The 19269-nt window shown below is 49.4% G+C and overlaps 4 protein-coding genes across 4 annotated transcripts; 2 read left to right on the forward strand and 2 right to left on the reverse strand.

The window, feature by feature from the left end:
• Positions 1-367: 367 nt before the first annotated feature.
• Positions 368-13765, forward strand: ASPWEDRAFT_444574 (dynein heavy chain). Its single transcript, XM_040836269.1, has 3 exons — positions 368-781; positions 840-13153; positions 13207-13765. Exons 1-3 carry the CDS (start codon positions 493-495, stop codon positions 13651-13653), a joined length of 13050 nt encoding a protein of 4349 aa, XP_040690901.1. The 5' UTR covers positions 368-492; the 3' UTR covers positions 13654-13765.
• Positions 13766-14102: 337 nt separating this feature from the next.
• On the reverse strand, positions 14103-14912 carry ASPWEDRAFT_170712 (histone H4; the record flags this gene model as incomplete). Its single annotated transcript, XM_040830664.1, has 8 exons — positions 14103-14138; positions 14217-14237; positions 14324-14341; positions 14403-14462; positions 14548-14635; positions 14694-14709; positions 14764-14792; positions 14872-14912. 8 exons carry the CDS (start codon positions 14910-14912, stop codon positions 14103-14105), a joined length of 309 nt encoding a protein of 102 aa, XP_040690902.1.
• A 584-nt stretch (positions 14913-15496) lies between these two features.
• On the reverse strand, positions 15497-16863 carry ASPWEDRAFT_50482 (survival factor 1 family protein; the record flags this gene model as incomplete). Its single annotated transcript, XM_040837448.1, has 5 exons — positions 15497-15595; positions 15646-16022; positions 16071-16495; positions 16567-16782; positions 16844-16863. The coding sequence occupies 5 exons, from the start codon at positions 16861-16863 to the stop codon at positions 15497-15499; spliced, it is 1137 nt and encodes a 378-aa protein (XP_040690903.1).
• A 513-nt stretch (positions 16864-17376) lies between these two features.
• ASPWEDRAFT_170714 (mitochondrial 54S ribosomal protein uL11m) lies at positions 17377-17898 on the forward strand (the record flags this gene model as incomplete). Its single annotated transcript, XM_040830665.1, has 2 exons — positions 17377-17505; positions 17566-17898. The coding sequence occupies 2 exons, from the start codon at positions 17377-17379 to the stop codon at positions 17896-17898; spliced, it is 462 nt and encodes a 153-aa protein (XP_040690904.1).
• Between the last annotated feature and the right edge of the window lie 1371 nt (positions 17899-19269).

The raw sequence follows: 19269 nt of genomic DNA on the forward strand, positions 1-19269 counted from the left end.
CGTCTTTTTCCTTGCAGCATGAAGTAGAATAAGGACCATCCCTTAATAATAACGACAGACCCCTTGCTTCTTGGTCCATGTAGGTATAAGAACGGTCCAGGAACGACGTTGAGCCATGGATGTCACATGGGAGCGCCCGTTAGACGCTATCCCCTTCCTGGCCTAGCGCCAGCACCCCTGAAGTAGACCGACAGAAACATGCCCGCCGCGTCCCACTGCGACGGTTGTTGGTTGTCAGCTAGCTGCTCTGAGAGTGAATCATGAATTTCTGATCCACCGCTCTCTGTTTACCAACCGACTGTTCTTTTTCTCTCCTTTATCCTCTTCAACCTTATCGCTCCTTCTAGCTTCTTATCTCGCCTCGTTGTCCCTTCTCAGCATCCCAGGCGGACGGCGCGTTTCGCTGCATTTTACGGATAGCCTGCGACAAAGCCACGATTTGTTAATACCCGATCCTCGATGGTTCTTGCGGATCGCTGTTGATAAACAATAATGGATATGGAGGTCGCAACTCCAGGGGTGTCCAATGGTGTTGCGACACCAGGACAGGCCTCGTTGGTGGATTCGAACGCTATCATACAATACTTGACGGAGGTGCTGCAGGTGACTTTGGGAGCTCTGAAAACCGAGCTGGAAAGTACTGGCAGTTTGCTGTCCAAGACAAAGTACAGTGAGACTGTACAACGGTGTACGCGATTTGCTTCAGAGTCGCAGGTCGCCCTGTATGTGCAGAAGGATCTTGTAGCCTCCGAAGAGGCGAATGGAACAGAGGATGGTCAAGGTATGAAGGCTATGATATTTGCAGGGTGAGAGCTCCCATACTGATTATTTACTACCAGCATCGTCTGTCCAGTATATTTACAATCTCTCCGCTGAAATCTCCTCGTCGTCAACTACGGTCGCGTCCGTAGCCTTTATCAAACGCCCCACCGCCATTGATCCCACGCTTCCCATACAGTCTCAAATCCAAGTAATGAACCTTCCCGGACTGGCATCGCTTAATAATTCCCAAGCCCAACAAGGTGGTTCCATGTCGCCATATGAGATTTTGCACTTGCTGGTACATCATGGGTTGAGCCCCTACTTTGAGGCTTACACACGCAACCAAGATGTGGTCGGTGGTTCCAAGCCGAGGACGGACACGGAAGTCAAGACGGGTGTTCCAGGAACGAAGAAGAAGTTTGCAGAGCTGGAGCTTGGTCTTTTGCATTTGCAACAGAATGTCGAGATTCCGGCTTTGAACCTGCCGCTCCACGAAGTCGTCCAAGCTGCATTGGATGAGGCGGAGTCGCGAGGAGTCAAGCCCTCTGTAGAGCTGATTCCCTCTACAATTCTCGAAAATAGTGCTTTTATAAACAGCATTCAAAATAATGTCAATGCCTGGATCAGATCTATCCAGACAATCACGAAGATGTCTCGTGACGCTGACAGCGGATCAGCGGCGCAAGAGATTAATTTCTGGCTGTCCATGGAAACTGCTTTGGAGGGAATTGAAAAGCAACTGCGTGGTGATGGTGTCCAATTGACCATGGACATCCTTCGTCATGCCAAGCGTTACCAAGCGACTCTCAGTTTCGTGGCTGACACTGGTCTGCGCGAGGCCACTGATTTGGTCCAGAAATACAACCAGCTTATGCGAGACTTTCCCTTAGATGAGCTTCTATCTGCGACTACACTACAGAAAGTCCAGGAATCCCTTGGTCTGATCTTCAACCATCTCAATAAGAAGCTGAAGATTTGCCCGTACCCCATCAAGCGAGCCCTCGCACTTGTTGAAGCCATCTCTGGCGATCTCGACTCGCAGATTCATTCCCTGCTTCATGGCCGAACGATTTTGCATTTGGATTACCGTGAGTTCCGTTCGTTGATGAAGACGGCTGGCGCGATCTGGCGGACATGGGATGAGAACCTTAAAGAGTTCACCAATGTCGCTCGTGAGTCAACAAGACGTCGTAATGAGAAATTCATTCCCATCAAGATTGCTGCGCGACACGAGAAGACCCAAGAAAGATTGAAGTACATCAACACATTCAGAGTTAACCACGAGCAGCTTCAAAAAACGATTGTCAATGTTCTTGGTCCAAAGAGTTCCTCATCTGGAGATACGGCCACCGGGACTGGCTCCGACGGTGCTGTGATTGTTGAGGAAATCGGCGATGTGGATGCTGTCGAGGAAGTCGCTCAAGCATACGCCGCTCTCAAGAATGTGGATGTGCTTGATGTATCGTCTGAAGGAACCCAGCTTTGGATCCAGGAGGAGATTGCCTACAACGAGCGTACGTCCCGCGTCGAGAATTCTATCATCGCTCGCCTCAGAGATCGCCTTGCTACCGCAAAGAACGCCAATGAGATGTTCCGTGTCTTCTCGAAGTTCAACGCCCTTTTGGTCCGCCCCAAGATTCGTGGTGCTATTGGCGAGTACCAAACGCAGCTCATCGAAAATGTGAAGCAGGATATCACTGCCTTGCATGAACGGTTCAAGCAACAGTATGGCCACTCCGAGGCTCACGCCATGGCCCAATTGCGTGACCTCCCTCCCGTTTCTGGTGCGATCGTTTGGGCTCGTCAGATCGAACGACAGCTTGATGGTTACATGCGAAAAGTCGAGGACGTTCTTGGAGAGGATTGGCACTTGCATTCCGAGGGCCAGAAACTCCAAGCCGAGGGCAACCTGTTCCGCAAGAAGCTTGATACTCGGCCGGTTTTCGAATCATGGCTGCACGATGTGCAAAGGCGGCACATTACCATATCTGGACGATTATTCAATGTTGTGCGGAACCGTGCTGCAGGAAACTCTTTGGAGCTTACTGTCAACTTCGATGCCCAGATCATCGCCCTCTTCAAGGAAGTCAGAAATCTTATCTGGCTCAATTTCCAGGTGCCCCATGCCGTCAGCAACATATCCAAGGAGGCAAAGCGAGTGTACCCGTATGCAATCAGCTTGATGGAGAGTGTCCGAACGTTGTTGCAAACAAATCGCTCGATTGCTTCTATGACGGAGGTCGCGATCCTGTTGAATGGATATCTGAATGACGCGCAGGGCATGATCGTCAAGGGTATCCCTCTCAGATGGGAGTCCTTTGTCCACTCATATGAGCTTCATGTCAAGCAATCAGCCCTGGCTAACGGCGCAATTGATTCCACCATCCCCAGCAGAGGCGAGAGCAAGCACGTTCAATTTGTCCGTGAATTTGCTGGCTCAGCATCGGTTCTCCAATCTAAGACCGCTGTCCTGGCCTCGATCAATGAAAACATTCAGAAATCGATCCATGAATTGAAAACATGCCCTTATGATGCCGCCGCTTTCAAGCAGCGCCTGGATACTATCCAGGTTGCCGTTGACAAGCTTAACCTGGAGAACTATGTCAACCTTGGATATTGGGTCGCCAACCTGAACCAGAAGATCGAGTTGATTCTTCGCGAGCGCCTCCACCGTGCCATTCGCGAGTGGATCGCAGCCTTCCAAGAAGCGAAGAACGAACAACAAAACACGCAAACCTCGATTGGAACCCAGTACCCAGCACCGGGCGAACCAGAGGCTGTGGCCTACAACATCGAATTCCCTGAGCTAATCCACGAAATCTCAATGCGCAACCAAGTGCTTCATCTTGACCCACCGCTGCAATTTGCCCGCGCAAGCTGGTTCTCGCAATTCGATCACTGGTTGGGCGTTATTTGCAATCTAGAGAAGATCAAATCATCTCGGTACCAGATTTCTATCGACGTGCAAAAGGTTCACCTGTCCGAATCTTGCTTTGCAACTCTCCCCCAGCACTGCACCAATGAGCTCAACCAAGTTTACAACGCAGTGGAAGCTAGACTGAAGGAAGTATCCGCATACGTCGACAAATGGTTGCAGTTCCAGTCGCTTTGGGATCTGCAGTCCGATAATGTCTATGATATCTTGGGTGATGATCTATCCCAATGGCTCCAGCTGCTCCAAGAAATCAGAAAGAGCCGTGCTACCTTTGATACTTCTGAGGTCAGCCGCTCATTTGGCAACATCAAGATCGACTACGAACAAGTGCAGACAAGGGTTAACGCCAAGTACGACCAGTGGCAACATGAAATTCTTTTGAAATTCGGATCGAAACTTGGAGGCCGCATGAGAGAGGTTCACTCCGAGATCGCTTCTGCACGACGTGATTTGGAAGGGCAGACTTTGGAAGCTTCTTCAACGGCACACGCAGTCTCTTTCATTACAATTGTCCAGCAATGCAAGCGCAAGGCTAAGGTTTGGGAACCAGAAGTTGACCTGTTCCGACAAGGCCAGGCCACGCTCGCGCGCCAGCGTTATCAGTTCCCAAGTGACTGGCTACATGTCGAGAATGTCGATGGCGAATGGGCCGCCCTCAATGAGTTGCTCGCACGGAAGAGCAAGATCGTCCAGGACCAAACTGAGGGTCTTCGTGCAAAGATCACTGCCGAAGATAAAGTTATCAGCGACAAGATTACTGAGATTATTGGCCAATGGAATGATGAAAAGCCAGTGTCTGGTACCATTCCACCTGATGAAGCATCGCGGACACTGAGCTTCTTCCAGTCCCGCCTTGAAGCTCTCCAGTCTGAATTTGAGATGGTATCCAAGGCAAAGGAAGCCCTTGATCTTCCTGCAAGCACTGAATCTTCTCTGCCTGCAATCTTGGAAGAAGTCCAGGACTTCATGTCCGTCTGGGCGGCGTTGTCGACTATCTGGAAGAGTCTTCATGATCTTAGGGACGGTCTGTGGACTAGCGTGCAACCCAGAAAGCTTCGCCAGTCTATCGATGGCTTGATCAAGATGACAAAGGAGATGCCGAGTAGAATGCGCCAGTACGCCGCTTTCGAACACATCCAAAATGTACTTCGCCAGCTACTTAAGGTTAACCCCCTGCTTTCTGATATGAAATCTGAAGCAGTTCGGGAGAGGCACTGGCAGAAGATTTACAAGGCTCTGAAACCGGGCAAGAGGTTCTCCTTCGTTTCTCTTACTCTTGGAGACGTATGGGATCTCCAGCTTGCTACTAGCGAGACGGTCATCCGCAATATCATTGCCCAAGCTCAGGGTGAGATGGCCCTAGAGGAGTTCTTGAAGTCTGTTCGTGAAACATGGCAGAACTACTCGCTGGACCTTGTCAACTACCAGAACAAGTGTCGCCTCATCCGTGGATTCGACGACCTGTTTGCGAAATGCAGTGAGAACTTGAATTCTCTGCAAGCCATGAGGCACTCCCCATACTACAAAGAATTCGAAGAGGAGGCATCTTCTTGGGAAGATAAGCTAAACAGAGTTCATGTTCTCTTCGATGTATGGATCGATGTCCAGAGACAATGGGTTTACCTTGAGGGTGTTTTCACGGGCAATGCCGATATCAAGCACCTCCTTCCTCTGGAGTCCAGTCGCTTCCAGAACATCAACTCGGAATTCTTTGCTGTGATGAAGAAGGTTTACAAATCGCCTTTCGTGTTAGATGTGTTGGCCATCAACGGAGTGCAAAAGTCATTGGAGAGATTGGCCGAGCTGCTCAATAAGATTCAGAAAGCATTGGGAGAGTACCTGGAGCGTGAACGTATCTCTTTCCCCCGTTTCTACTTCGTTGGTGATGAAGACCTGCTTGAAATCATTGGTAACGCAAATGATGTCTTGCGTGTCGCCAAGCACTTCAAGAAAATGTTCGCCGGTCTTTCCGGGCTCCTGATGGATGATGAAAACAACATTGTTGGATTTACGTCTAAAGAGGGCGAAGAAGTCCGTCTCAAGAAGGAAGTCAATCTTGTCAAGACCCCTAGAATCAACGACTGGTTGAGCGCACTCGAAAGCAACATGAAATTGACACTGGCGGAGCTTCTTGGTGAAGCCGTTGAGCAGTTTGATGGCCTTTACAATGCGGCTGAAGTCGACCAAACGGCTTTCAACGACTTCCTTGCCAACTACCCAGCTCAGATTGTTGTTCTTGCCAGTCAAGCCGTGTGGACAAATGTGGTACAGAAGTCTTTGGAGAACGAGGGCACTAATCTCCCCGCTTTGTATGATGCTCAGGTCAGACTCCTCGAACTGCTTGCCGCTACTGTCCTTGGTGATTTGGACTCCATCAGTAGAAAGAAGTGTGAGCATATGATTACAGAATTCGTCCACCAACGAGATGTCATCTCCAAGCTCATCAAGTTCAATGCTACAACCCCAATGCACTACCTGTGGCTCCTTCAAATGCGTTACGTCTTCAACCCCGAAGCCGACTACCTGCAAAGGTTGTACGTTCACATGGCAAATGCCAAGCTGAACTACGGTTTTGAGTACCTGGGTGTTCCAGAACGCCTCGTCCGCACCCCTCTTACTGATCGCTGCTTCCTGACGCTTACTCAAGCCTTGTGTCAGAGACTTGGTGGCTCTCCCTATGGTCCCGCTGGTACAGGAAAAACAGAATCCGTCAAGGCATTGGGTCTCCAACTTGGCCGCTTTACTCTTGTCTTCTGTTGTGATGACACTTTCGATTTCCAGGCAATGGGCCGAATTTTCCTTGGTATCTGTCAGGTTGGAGCATGGGGTTGCTTTGACGAATTTAACCGTTTGGAAGAGAGAATCTTGTCTGCTGTTTCCCAACAGATCCAGAATATCCAAATTGGTCTGAAGAATGGAGAAGACGACGAGAAGTCCCAAATTGACTTGGTTGGAAGACGACTTTCTGTCAACCCTAACACTGGAATTTTCATCACAATGAACCCTGGATATGCAGGACGTTCCAACCTGCCCGATAACTTGAAGAAGCTCTTTAGAAGTGTGGCTATGTCCAAACCTGACAAGGAACTCATTGCGGAGGTTATGCTTTTCTCGCAAGGTTTCAAGCAGGCCAAGCCCTTGTCGAAGCAGACAGTGCCCTTCTTCGACCACTGCGCCGCTAAATTGTCGAAGCAGGCGCACTATGACTTTGGTCTTCGTGCCTTGAAGAGTGTTTTGGTTAGTTCCGGTGGTCTCAAGCGCACTCGAATTGCCACTTCCGACAGTGACTTGGGCCCAGACGAAGTTGTCGAACCTCAAATCATCGTACAGAGTCTTCGAGAGACCATCGCCCCCAAACTGGTCCGAGATGATGTTGAGAGGATGCTGGAGATTCAAACACAGGACTTCCCTGGCGTGGAGTATGTGCGAGCCAACTTTGACAAGCTCACCGCGGCCATCCGTGAGATCGCTGAAGAGCAACATTACGTCGACAGCGAGATGTGGATCAACAAGGCGCTCCAGCTTCATCAAATCCAGACCATTCACCACGGTGTCATGATGGTTGGAAAATCTGGATCCGGTAAATCTGCTGCATGGAAAATCCTTCTCCAGGCCTTGCAGCGCATTGAGGGCGTTGAAGGTGTTTCTCACATCATCGACTCCAAGGTCATGTCCAAGGAGGCACTCTACGGTAACCTTGACAGCACAACCAGAGAATGGACAGATGGTCTGTTTACTGGTATTTTGAGAAAGATTGTGGATAATCTTCGAGGAGAGGACTCGAAGCGACACTGGATTGTTTTCGATGGTGACGTTGATCCCGAATGGGTTGAGAACCTGAACAGTGTTCTTGACGATAACAAGCTCCTTACCCTTCCCAACGGAGAGCGTCTCAACTTACCCCCCAATGTTCGCATAATGTTTGAAGTCGAAAGTCTTAAATACGCCACCCTGGCTACGGTCAGTCGTTGCGGTATGGTTTGGTTTAACGAGGATACTGTTACGCCCTCTATGATGATTACAAACTATGTCGAGTCACTTAGGACAAAGACCTTCGAAGACCTCGATGATGACAGTGCTCCTGCAGGACAAGCAGCAATCAAGACCCAGGACTCTCAGGAAATGCTTTCAACGATCCTCAAGCACCTCTTGCAAACCGATGGACTTGTGATGAACGCCCTCAGCGAGGCAAAGAAGTACAACCATATCATGGATTTCACCGAGATTCGCGGTCTCAACACTTTGTTCAGTCTTTTGAACAAGGCCTGCCGAAATGTTCTCGAGTACAACATCCAGCATGTGGACTTCCCACTTGACTCCGAGCAGATAGAGTCCTATATTTCCAAGAAGCTCCTTCTTGCCCTTGTTTGGTCATTTACTGGAGACTGTCCATTGGCAGACCGTCAATCCTTCGGGCAATCTGTGTCGGCCCTGTCCACTATTGAATTGCCGCCTTATAATGAATCCTCTTTGATCGACTTTGACATCACGCTTCCCAAAGCTGAATGGACAAGCTGGCAGTCACAGGTGCCCTCCATCGAAATCAACACCCACTCCATTACGCAGACCGATGTGGTTATTCCGACAGTGGATACTGTTCGCCACGAAGATGTTCTCTACTCATGGCTCGCTGAGCATAAGCCTTTGTTACTTTGCGGTCCTCCTGGATCGGGTAAGACGATGACATTGTTTGCTGCTCTCAGAAAACTCCCGAATATGGAGGTTGTCGGTCTCAATTTCTCCAGTGCCACCACCCCCGATCTTTTGATCAAGACTTTCGAGCAATACTGCGAATACAAGAAGACTCTGAATGGTGTTGTTATGTCCCCCAACCAGATTGGACGATGGTTGGTTCTCTTCTGCGACGAAATAAACCTTCCCGCCCCCGATCACTACGGAACCCAGCGAGCCATTTCCTTCCTGAGACAGCTTGTCGAGCAGAATGGCTTCTGGAGGACGTCCGACAGGACTTGGGTTACCTTGGACCGCATCCAGTTCGTTGGTGCTTGTAACCCTCCCACTGATGCTGGACGTACGCCGATGGGCGAGCGATTCTTGCGCCATTCGCCCTTGATCATGGTTGATTACCCCGGAGAGCTTTCTCTCACTCAGATATATGGCACATTCAACTCTGCTGTCCTCAAGATCATTCCGTTGTTGCGTGGGTACGCTGAGTCACTTACGAAAGCCATGGTGCAATTCTACTTGGAATCCCAGACTAGATTCACTGCGAAGATTCAGCCTCATTACGTGTACTCGCCTCGTGAACTTACTAGATGGGTTCGTGGTGTCTATGAAGCAATCAAACCGCTCGAGAGCCTCTCGGTCGAAGGGCTGGTGCGTATTTGGGCACACGAGGCTCTGCGTCTTTTCTCCGATAGACTGGTCGCCGAAGATGAAAGGAACTGGACAGCTGATGCAGTTCGCCGCATTGCCTTGGAACATTTCCCCACGATTGATGACGAGCAAGCCCTTAAGGGACCTATCTTGTTCTCGAACTGGCTGTCTAAGAACTACGTGCCAGTCGAACAAGAGCAACTCCGTGACTTTGTCAAGGCACGTCTCAAGACTTTCTGCGAAGAAGAAGTAGATGTTCCTCTTGTGCTGTTCAACGACGTCCTGGAGCATGCACTGCGTATCGACCGAGTATTCCGACAGCCTCAAGGTCATCTTATTCTGATTGGAGTTAGCGGAAGTGGAAAGACTACATTGTCCCGCTTTGTCGCCTGGATGAACGGTCTCAAGGTCTTCCAGATCAAGGTCCACGGAAAATACTCTTCGGAAGATTTCGACGATGATTTGAGAAGCGTCCTTCGTCGGGCAGGATGTAAGGGCGAAAAGATTTGTTTCATTATGGACGAATCTAACGTTCTTGACTCTGGTTTCCTTGAGCGCATGAATACTCTCCTTGCCAACGCTGAAGTCCCCGGTCTTTTCGAGGGAGATGAGTTCTCCTCCTTGATGACTGCCTGTAAGGAGGGTGCACAGCGACAGGGTCTCCTTCTTGACTCGCAAGAAGAGCTCTACAAGTGGTTCACGCAACAGATTGTCCGAAACCTTCACGTTGTCTTTACGATGAACCCGCCTGAAGAAGGGCTGTCGTCGAAGGCTGCCACTAGTCCTGCACTGTTCAACCGTTGTGTTCTCAACTGGATGGGCGACTGGTCCGACCAAGCCCTTTTCCAGGTCGGCTCTGAACTAACACAGTCGGTTGATCTGGACAAGCCAAACTTTGTTGCCCCTGACAGTATTCCGGTGGCCTACCGTGAATTGAGTCTTCCGGCATCGCACAGAGAAACGGTCGTGAACTCAATGGTCTACATTCACTACTCGTTGCAGAAATTCAACCAACGTCTGCAGAAGCAACAGGGCAGGACTACTTATCTGACTCCTCGCCATTACCTTGACTTTGTTGCTCAATATGTGAGACTGTTCAATGAAAAGCGTGAGGACCTCGAAGAACAGCAGAGGCACTTGAATGTTGGTCTTGAGAAGCTCAGGGATACCGTGGACAAAGTCAGCGATCTTCGCGCTAGTCTTGCACAGAAGAAGACTCAGCTCGAGAAGAAAGATACCGAGGCCAACGAGAAACTGCAACGCATGGTTGCCGATCAGCGGGAGGCAGAGCAACGGAAATCCGTCTCGCTTGAGGTTCAGGCAGCGCTAGAGAAACAAGAACAAGAAGTAGCCACTCGAAAGGAGGTTGTGCTGAATGACCTTGCCAGAGCCGAGCCTGCTGTTCTGGATGCCCAGAAGAGTGTCAGCAACATTAAGCGTCAACATCTCACTGAAGTTCGTTCTATGGGCAATCCCCCAGCCAGTGTTCGTCTTGCTCTGGAAGCCGTCTGCACTCTGCTTGGACACAAGGTCGATAGTTGGAAGACTATCCAGGGTATTGTACGAAAGGATGATTTCATTGCCAGTATTGTGAACTACGACAATGAACGCCAGATGACTCGGAGCCACCGAATCAAGATGCAGAACGAGTTCCTGTCCAAGGAGGACTTCACCTACGAAAGAGTTAACCGTGCCAGTAAGGCCTGTGGTCCTTTGGTTCAGTGGGTCGAAGCACAAGTCAACTATTCTGCAATCTTGGACAGGGTTGGGCCTCTTCGTGAAGAGGTTGACCAGCTCGAGGAGCAAGCCTTGCAGACCAAAGCGGAAGCCCAGGCTATTGAAAACACAATCCAGGACCTCGAAGCCAGTATCTCCACATACAAGGCCGAGTATGCAGCGCTCATTAGCGAGACCCAGGCCATCAAGACCGAGATGTCCAGAGTGCAATTCAAGGTCGACAGAAGTGTACGGCTACTCGACAGTCTGTCGTCTGAGCGTGGCCGATGGGAGGAGGGCAGCAAGTCATTCGAAACTCAAATCAGCACTCTTGTGGGTGATGTCCTCATTGCGTCTGCATTCCTTGCCTACGCTGGTTTCTACGATCAGCAATTCCGAAAGGCAATGGTGGATGACTGGGTCACTCAGCTGGCCCAGTCCGGCATCAGCTTCAAACCACACAACCCCATCACGGAGTACCTGTCGAATGCCGATGAGCGCCTGACTTGGCAAGACCACTCGCTGCCAGTCGACGATCTTTGCACCGAAAACGCCATTGTCTTGAAGCGGTTCAACAGATACCCTCTGATCATCGACCCCTCTGGTCGCGTCACCGAGTTCTTGCAGAAGGAAAGCACGGAGAGAAAGCTCACGGTTACAAGCTTTTTGGACGACTCTTTCGTCAAACAACTGGAGAGTGCCTTGCGTTTCGGAAACCCAATTCTTATCCAGGATGCCGAACATCTGGATCCCGTCCTCAATCATGTTCTCAACAAGGAGTACCAGAAGACTGGAGGACGTGTTCTTATCCAGCTTGGCAAGCAGGAAATCGACTTTTCTCCTTCGTTCAAACTCTTCCTTTCGACTAGAGACCCATCTGCATCGTTCCCACCAGATGTGTGCAGTAGAACCACTTTCGTCAACTTTACTGTCACGCAGAGCAGTTTGCAAACTCAGTCGCTCAACGAAGTGCTGAAGTTCGAGCGACCTGATGTGGATGAGCGACGTACCAACCTTGTCAAATTGCAAGGAGAATTCAAGGTTCACTTGCGTCAACTTGAAAAGCGTCTCTTGCAAGCATTGAACGAGTCCCGTGGCAATATTCTTGACGATGACAATGTCATCGAAACTCTGGAGACTCTTAAGAAGGAGGCCGCTGAAATTTCGAAGAAGATGTCGGAAACCGAGGGCGTCATGACTGAGGTCGAAAATGTCACACTCAACTACAGCATCATTGCCCGAGCCTGCAGTGCTGTGTTTGCAGTATTGGAGCAACTTCACCACATCAATCATTTCTACCAATTCTCTCTCCAGTACTTTGTTGACATCTTCAACTCGGTACTTTATCAGAACAAGCGTCTTGCCCAAGAGAAAGACCATTCCGCTCGCGTTCAGATCATTCTTCGGGATCTGTTCGTTACAACCTATCAGCGAACTTCGCTAGGGTTGATCCAGAAGGATCGAATCACACTGGCCATGCTGCTCGCCCAAGCTGTGCCCTTCGCGATGGACAAGAGCATTATTGACATCATCCTTGATGAATCATCAGAAGGTACAGACCTGTCGACGACCCCCGAACTTCGCGATCAAGTCATGAGCCGTATCGCGAACATGTCGCTTTTCAAGTCCACTATTTCAGCCGTGTCTTCTGAACAATGGGACCAATTCCTCAGCGAAGAGCTTGCTGAAAATGCTGTCCCTCCTATCTGGGAAGAGAACACAATTGATCTGGACAAGTTACTCCGATCTCTCCTTCTTGTGAAACTGTGTAGAATGGATCGGTTTGTGCCCACTGCTGAGCGCTTTATCGAAGCCGTTTTCGGTCGGGAGTTGTTTGAGGGAAGCAGCGACCTGAAGGACGTTGTGGAACAAGTCACAGCGACTACGCCAATCTCTCTTAGTTCAAGCCCGGGCTTCGATGCCAGTTACAAGGTTGATGCGCTTGTCGAGCGCACACACGCAACCTGTGCCAACATTGCAATGGGCTCCAACGAAGGTCTCCAGAGCGCCGACAAGGCAATCAGCAACGCTGCAGCGGCAGGCACCTGGGTGTTGGTCAAGAACGTGCATCTGGCTCCATCTTGGCTCCAGAGTCTAGAAAAGAGACTTGACTCGCTCAAGCCGCACAAAGACTTCAGACTCTTCCTTTCCATGGAATCTAGTCCTAAGATTCCTGTCAATCTGATCCGCGCTTCCCGCGTGCTTATGTACGAACAGCCTGCGGGTGTGCGCGCCAACATGAAAGATTCCCTGTCTTCTTTGTCAGTAAGGGCCGGCAAGCCTCCGGTCGAAAAGGCCCGTGTCTACCTCTTGCTCTGCTTCTTGCATGCCGTCGTCCAAGAACGTCTACGGTATGCTCCCAACCTTGGTTGGAAGGGATTCTGGGAGTTCAACGATAGTGATGTAAGTTTTTTCAAACTCAAAGTTAACGAATTCAGCTAACACGCTTTTTACAGTACCAATGCTCTGCCTACATCATCGATGTGTGGGTTGACACCGTTTCTCAAGGCCGCTCAAACGTTGCGCCTCAGAAACTTCCTTGGGACATGATCCGCACCCTTGTGACAGAGATGTATGGTGGTAAAATTGATGACAGCGAAGACTTCCAACAGCTGGAGAGTCTCGTCACCAGCTTCCTCACTCCAGCCGCCTTTGAGGACGAGTACAAATTGGTCTCTGGCGTCGAGAAAGATGACTGCCTGGCCCTTCCTGGAGAAACAAGCATCCGCGACTTTGTCGAATGGGTTAACCGCCTTCCTGAGCGCGAACCACCCACATACCTGGGTCTGCCTGCCAACGCGGAGAAGTTGTTGCTGGTTGGTCATGGTAAGAAGATGATTTCTGATTTGTCCAAGTTGACAAACCTGTTGGATGAAGGGGAGCAATTGATGGTCGATGCTTGAGTTTATTGACTGTATTGATTTTTATTTTGCATTTTCTTGTATATCAACATGACAAGGTGGATATACCTCTCCTTGGAGGTTGATGGATATAGTCTCTCTTCCCCTCTTTTTTTGTATTATTTTTTAGACTTCTTCTTACAACTTCCTGTATCTTTTCTCAACTACGTAGCCTGTTACATATCTTGGATGTTCTCTTATACACTACAAATGAGCTGATATATGTATGTCTATGTCGATCAATGTACCATATGGTATGATATTCATCTGGTTCAATCATCAAAATAATGTCACATTCCTATCGGCACATGCTAGGTTGTCCACCAGGGACTCGTCTCATTTTACCGAGACTCGATATGACAGCACAAAAAAAGAAGACAAAAAACGTAAAGGTATGGGTCGTAACTAAGGTATCTCTCATCAAGTCGTCAGGCATAAAAGGCGGGCGTAAGTCAGATCTCCGCAAATCCGTAAACCGTATGACCTATCTAAGTTTGGAAATAAATAGTCAGTAGCTGGGACTAGAGCATTTGGTTTGGAAACCTGAGAGGGGAAAAAGAGCTTACCTTCTGAAGCGCATAAACAACCTATCCAGTCAGAGACGCCAATGTTAGTACAGGTGTTTTTCAATACATTCCCACGTATGATAGTTAGATAGTCGGTGACTACTTACATCTCGGGTGGTAACAACCTATTTCGAACCCCCATTAACTAGGTAGAACAAATGAAGAACATGTTTAAATATATCTTACCTTTCGCTCATGGCTGGGGGTCCGGGCAGACTCGAGAATGTAAACGACATGACGTAGAATCTGATACTGTCAGTTCTTCTTGCTTTCGAGGTATGTATAACCAGACACAGAAAGTGTTATAAGGTAGGTAAGGTAGGTTACTTACCTCACGGAGACGGTCCTTCAGCACTCCCCGAATCTCATCGTAGATCTCTTTCTTGATGCGCATCACACCACCCCGACGAGCGAGACGACTATAAGTAACCGGTTAGGAAGAAGATCTTCTGCTCCACAGGGTGTTCGGTCACGTACCGGATGGCGGGTCTTGCTGGGAGGTTGTTAGCTAGGAAAGACGGAATTGATTTGAAGAAAGAAGTCTTACTGATCCCTGCGATGTTATCACGGAGCTTTCTAAATTTGCTGTTAGCTAAAGGCTTTTTTATGAAGGGATTCGGATATCGCAGGCTGGGAAGTGCTTTTGGTAACGCACCGGTGTCTTTTGGGGAAGATGTTCTGCAGGCGAGGGGCCATTTTGTGCGATTAGTGCGTAGAGTTAGTTGGTAGTAGATAAGGAGTTATTCAGAACCGGGTGGATGGTATTATCAGGAAGAAGAATGAGAAGTTGAAGACGGCAAACGAAATGGGAAGAGATGGGTGTTGTAGAGAAGAAGACTTCGAGAGACAAAGTTAGGGGTTAAGAAATACCCAGCCGAATAACACAAGAGCGACAACACTGACATGTCTGGTTTGTGTTGAATAGGAATAGGATAGCAAGTGAATTAACAATAGGGAAGTTGGAATGGAGTTGCTGGGGAATAATAAGGGGGCAGTAGTAGCTGGTGAATTGGGTTCATTTCAAGAAAAGAGGGCCGGCAGGGAAAACAATAGGAAAGACGGCAAGATGGAGAAAGTTTTTATTTCTTTTTAATTGTTTGTTCACTTGGAAAGAATTATATATATTTCAATAACATTAAGTATTCTTTAGTGGTCTGTGGATTATGAGGAATCACGGTGTGCGTTGCGTATGAATAGCATCAATCAATAAGAAAAAGAGAAACACTCAAAAACGCCATCGACGAGTTCCCAGAGCTTGGTTCCTATGCATGGGGGCTCGTTTACGAGATGAAAGTAGCCTCGGAGAACATGAATCCCTCCTCTGTAGTTTCGGTATCGCCGACCTTGAGCTTCAGGGAGAGCTTCTCTTGGGGAGAGTACTGGGCTATGTTAGAGTCATTTGCTTATTAAAAAAGAAGAGTAAACTAACCTGGAAGATGTATGGTCTTGTACCAGCAACGCTGCCCGCGATGGATTTAATGAAGCCCGGCACCTCGGCCATGACATCGATACGATCCAGTCTCTTGCCGAGGGGACCTTCCAGCTCTGCGTGAACCTCCTTCTCGTCCGCCGACTTGCCATTCCACACCCACTTGATCGACTTGGGCTCTGGCCACTGGCTGTCGGGGTCTTCAGCAGTGTCGGTGTGAGTTGCTGAGTTGGTGATACCGGCATAGACGATTTCATTATCCGTGACAATACCACCGACGTTGACCTTGGTAGAGCCATACGAGGGAGGGGTGGTGTACTCCATCATGACGGCGGTGTGTGTTGGGGTCTGGAGGTTGACAAAGTTCCATCTCGCGGCTGTTCCTGGTCAGAATTGTTATACTCATAGGTGTAGAAAGAACGTACCAGCGTGGTGGGGCTTCATTCCCTGAAGCGCATGGATGAACATTCCTCGACCCTTTAGGTCATGGGTCTGTTCCTTGGTGGTGATGGTTCCCTCGACGGCGCAGCGAGGCCAGAAGGCATGGCTCATCGAACCCCACGGGTTCGCCGGGTCAGTACCGAAGTACGAGGTACCGTCCTTACCGATGACGAAACCCGGGGCAGAGCGGGTAAAGGTCAGGTTGACCAAGCTGTCATCGTTGACAGCAGACTTGATTGTGTATGTGTTGCCGTCATCGCTGAGGGTCAGAGAGAGGTTGTCCGCTCCAAAGGAAAGCATGCTCTCATCAAACATGAAGTTGTACAGGGGGTCGGAGTGCCAGTTATGCGGGCCATCGCCTTTCAGGTTAAAGATCTTAGTGTTGAACTGGGCAGTAGTATGGATGCCGCTGTAGTTCAGAACGAATCAGCAAGATGGACGTAGCGTCGGGCAACAAAGCTTCAAAAACAAGGCACTTACACAATGTTGCTGTAGATGACCTGCACCATGACCAAAGTGCCGTTGTCGGCCATGGCATAGAAGGTCTGCGTCTCAACATTGGTGTACTGGTAGGCTCGCCACCGCAGGTCGTCCTTGGTGAGCACACTATAAGGGGTTGTCTGGGCCTGTTGGGCGACAGACTGGATGGCTTCGGGGCCATAGATTGGTTCCTGCGTGCCCGCAACGCTCGACAGACTATACGGTGGGTCAGTAAGATGATGAGGATAGCTTGGGAGAAAGCACAGGAGATGCATACGCCGACTTGAACCAGTTCATGATGGACAGAGAGGTGGATTGGGAGATATACGACTTCGTTTGTTGTTTGGCAGAAGAAGGTGAAGAGTTGCGGGAAGAGGAAAACGATAGCGCGCGGGGCCCAAAGGGTGTCTTTCCCTTTAGCTCTTTTGGGTCTATGCAAGTGGCTGGCTCGGATGTTTAGATGGAGGTGAGGCGACAAAGGCTGGGAGCCCAGCTGAGTGGAGGAGAGGAGCTTACAGGAATAGGACCAATACTCGATTGGACCGATGGATAATGATTATCAAACTGTCAGGCCGATCAGCTCTGCTTGTCCTCTGCTTCTCCCATATCCAGCATCCATTAATATGACGTCCGGCACTTTTTCTCTCTCGCTTGCGGTCGGCGCAGTGCAAACAGCACAAACAGACGCCAAACCGCCGGGGGAAACAAAAACTTCGCCGACAACAAGCGGTTAAACACCAGACGCAGACAAGCCTAGCCCCCTCCAATTGAATCAAGCACCTCCGTTAGGTCGACGATACTCCCTTCATCATGGCGAAGAAAGCATTGGCCAAGGATCAAATCGTGAAGCTCATCGTGGGCGCCGGACAGGCGAGTCCCAGTCCCCCGGTCGGTCCAGCTCTGGGTAGCAAAGGTGTTAAGAGTATGGATTTCTGCAAGGTAGACACACGACGACTTGATGAAACAGCTACGATATCCAATGACTGATCTTGTCTACAGGAGTTTAATGCCCGAACAGCACACATCAACACCGGTGTCCCAGTCCCCGCGCGTGTCACCGTCCGTCCAGACCGTTCCTTCACCTTTGACCTCCGCACCCCAACCACGACCTGGCTTTTATTGCAGTCGGCCAACGTGGAACCTCGCAAGAACCGAATCCGTGGCGCTATGAACCCGGGCCACGAGACTGTTGGCAAGGTCTCGTTGAAGCATGTGTATGAGATTGCTCAGATCAAACACTCGGAGATGAGATTATCGGGGTTGTCTCTGCCGGGATTGTGCAAGAGTATCATTGCACAGGCCAAGTCGATTGGAATTCAGGTTGTCCCATAAGGGGATAGTGAATGGGGAGATTGGAAGTGTATTGTATATTGCCACTGCTACAGTCTTTGGTCATGACACCGGCGTTATAAGGGGATATGTCTTGGTCATATTTTGTATTATAGGGATTGCATGCTAGAGAGCGTTGTTACTCAATGTCTACGGGCTTGGCAGTATCAGGATAATCAGTTGACATTGTTGCCCTGAAGCAATTATCGTTCCTACAGGTGTTTATTTCTGATAAACTCTCCCATGGTCAGTATGATAGGCAGACCTAGGATGTATCTCGAGCAAGGGATAAGATGATGACGATGGAATTTAGGCAGTTGATAAAGTATGGGATGACAGGAGGAAATGGCATATCTATTGAAATCCAATCGACCTCGTACATAGGGAGATCCGCTTGGCAAATATGAGGGCGACGCAATGCAGTCAATAATCGACCGCTTGGCAGGAGTCTGGAGAAGCCAGAAGGGGTAAGCATCATCTCCTCCTATATGACAGCTGATGAGATTGAGCTATATATTGGGACTAGTGGAGCATTTCCCCACATTCCCTGTTCCCTTGATGATGAAGAAGGAGATGAAATGAAGCTGGAGAAGAGAGGATGAAGCGATGAATCATCCCGTCCCTGTTTGGACGACCAAAACAGCAACTAACCCGATTCGAGGCAGACTTTCCTAGTTGGGCAATTCTGATCGCAGCGAGATCTGACCCACTTGTATAGTCTGTAGTCAGAGCCGTATATACAGTGTTCGTGTAGACATCTTTATATTATTATCATGAGAATGAGAATCAGATGATAAGAAGAACATAATGATGGAAGAATCTGGAAAATCTGGAACGTCTGGAAAAATCTAGCGGGGAAGATGCAGCAACGCCTAGACTGCGCTGGCACGGATCGGGCGTTGCTGCGGCCCTGTTGTTGGCCTGTTCGCGGATACCGCGCTGGCACGGAAGACGGCACTGCTGTCCAGATGACTCTTCGGCCTCAAATGCAGGGACAGAAGAACCAGAAGTATCAAGTTATTTCTCGTCCAGTCTTCGGCGCATGTGTCGACCACAGAACTCAGAAAGAAAGAAAGGAAACAGAACTCTCCGCGAGATTCCGAACCACCGCCAAGGTCCAGTGGGAGCACGGGCAAAACGCCATCATCATCCATTTCTTCCTTTCCCCCCCTCTTGAGGTTGTTCATCGCCATCCCCCACTACTACTAGACAGACAGATACAAGACAATTATTCTTACTATGATTGACTAGTTGAGGTCGTTGGAGATCCTGCCTCGACTTCTGCTGCATATCGTCTTTTTTTTCTTCTTACTCACTCTTCCTCTCCTCTCCACTCTCCAACTCTCCCCTCTTGCTATTGCCGCCATTTCCACG

The sequence above is a fragment of the Aspergillus wentii genome (assembly GCF_001890725.1).
Source record: "Aspergillus wentii DTO 134E9 unplaced genomic scaffold ASPWEscaffold_3, whole genome shotgun sequence".
Classification (NCBI taxonomy): Eukaryota; Fungi; Ascomycota; class Eurotiomycetes; order Eurotiales; family Aspergillaceae; genus Aspergillus; species Aspergillus wentii.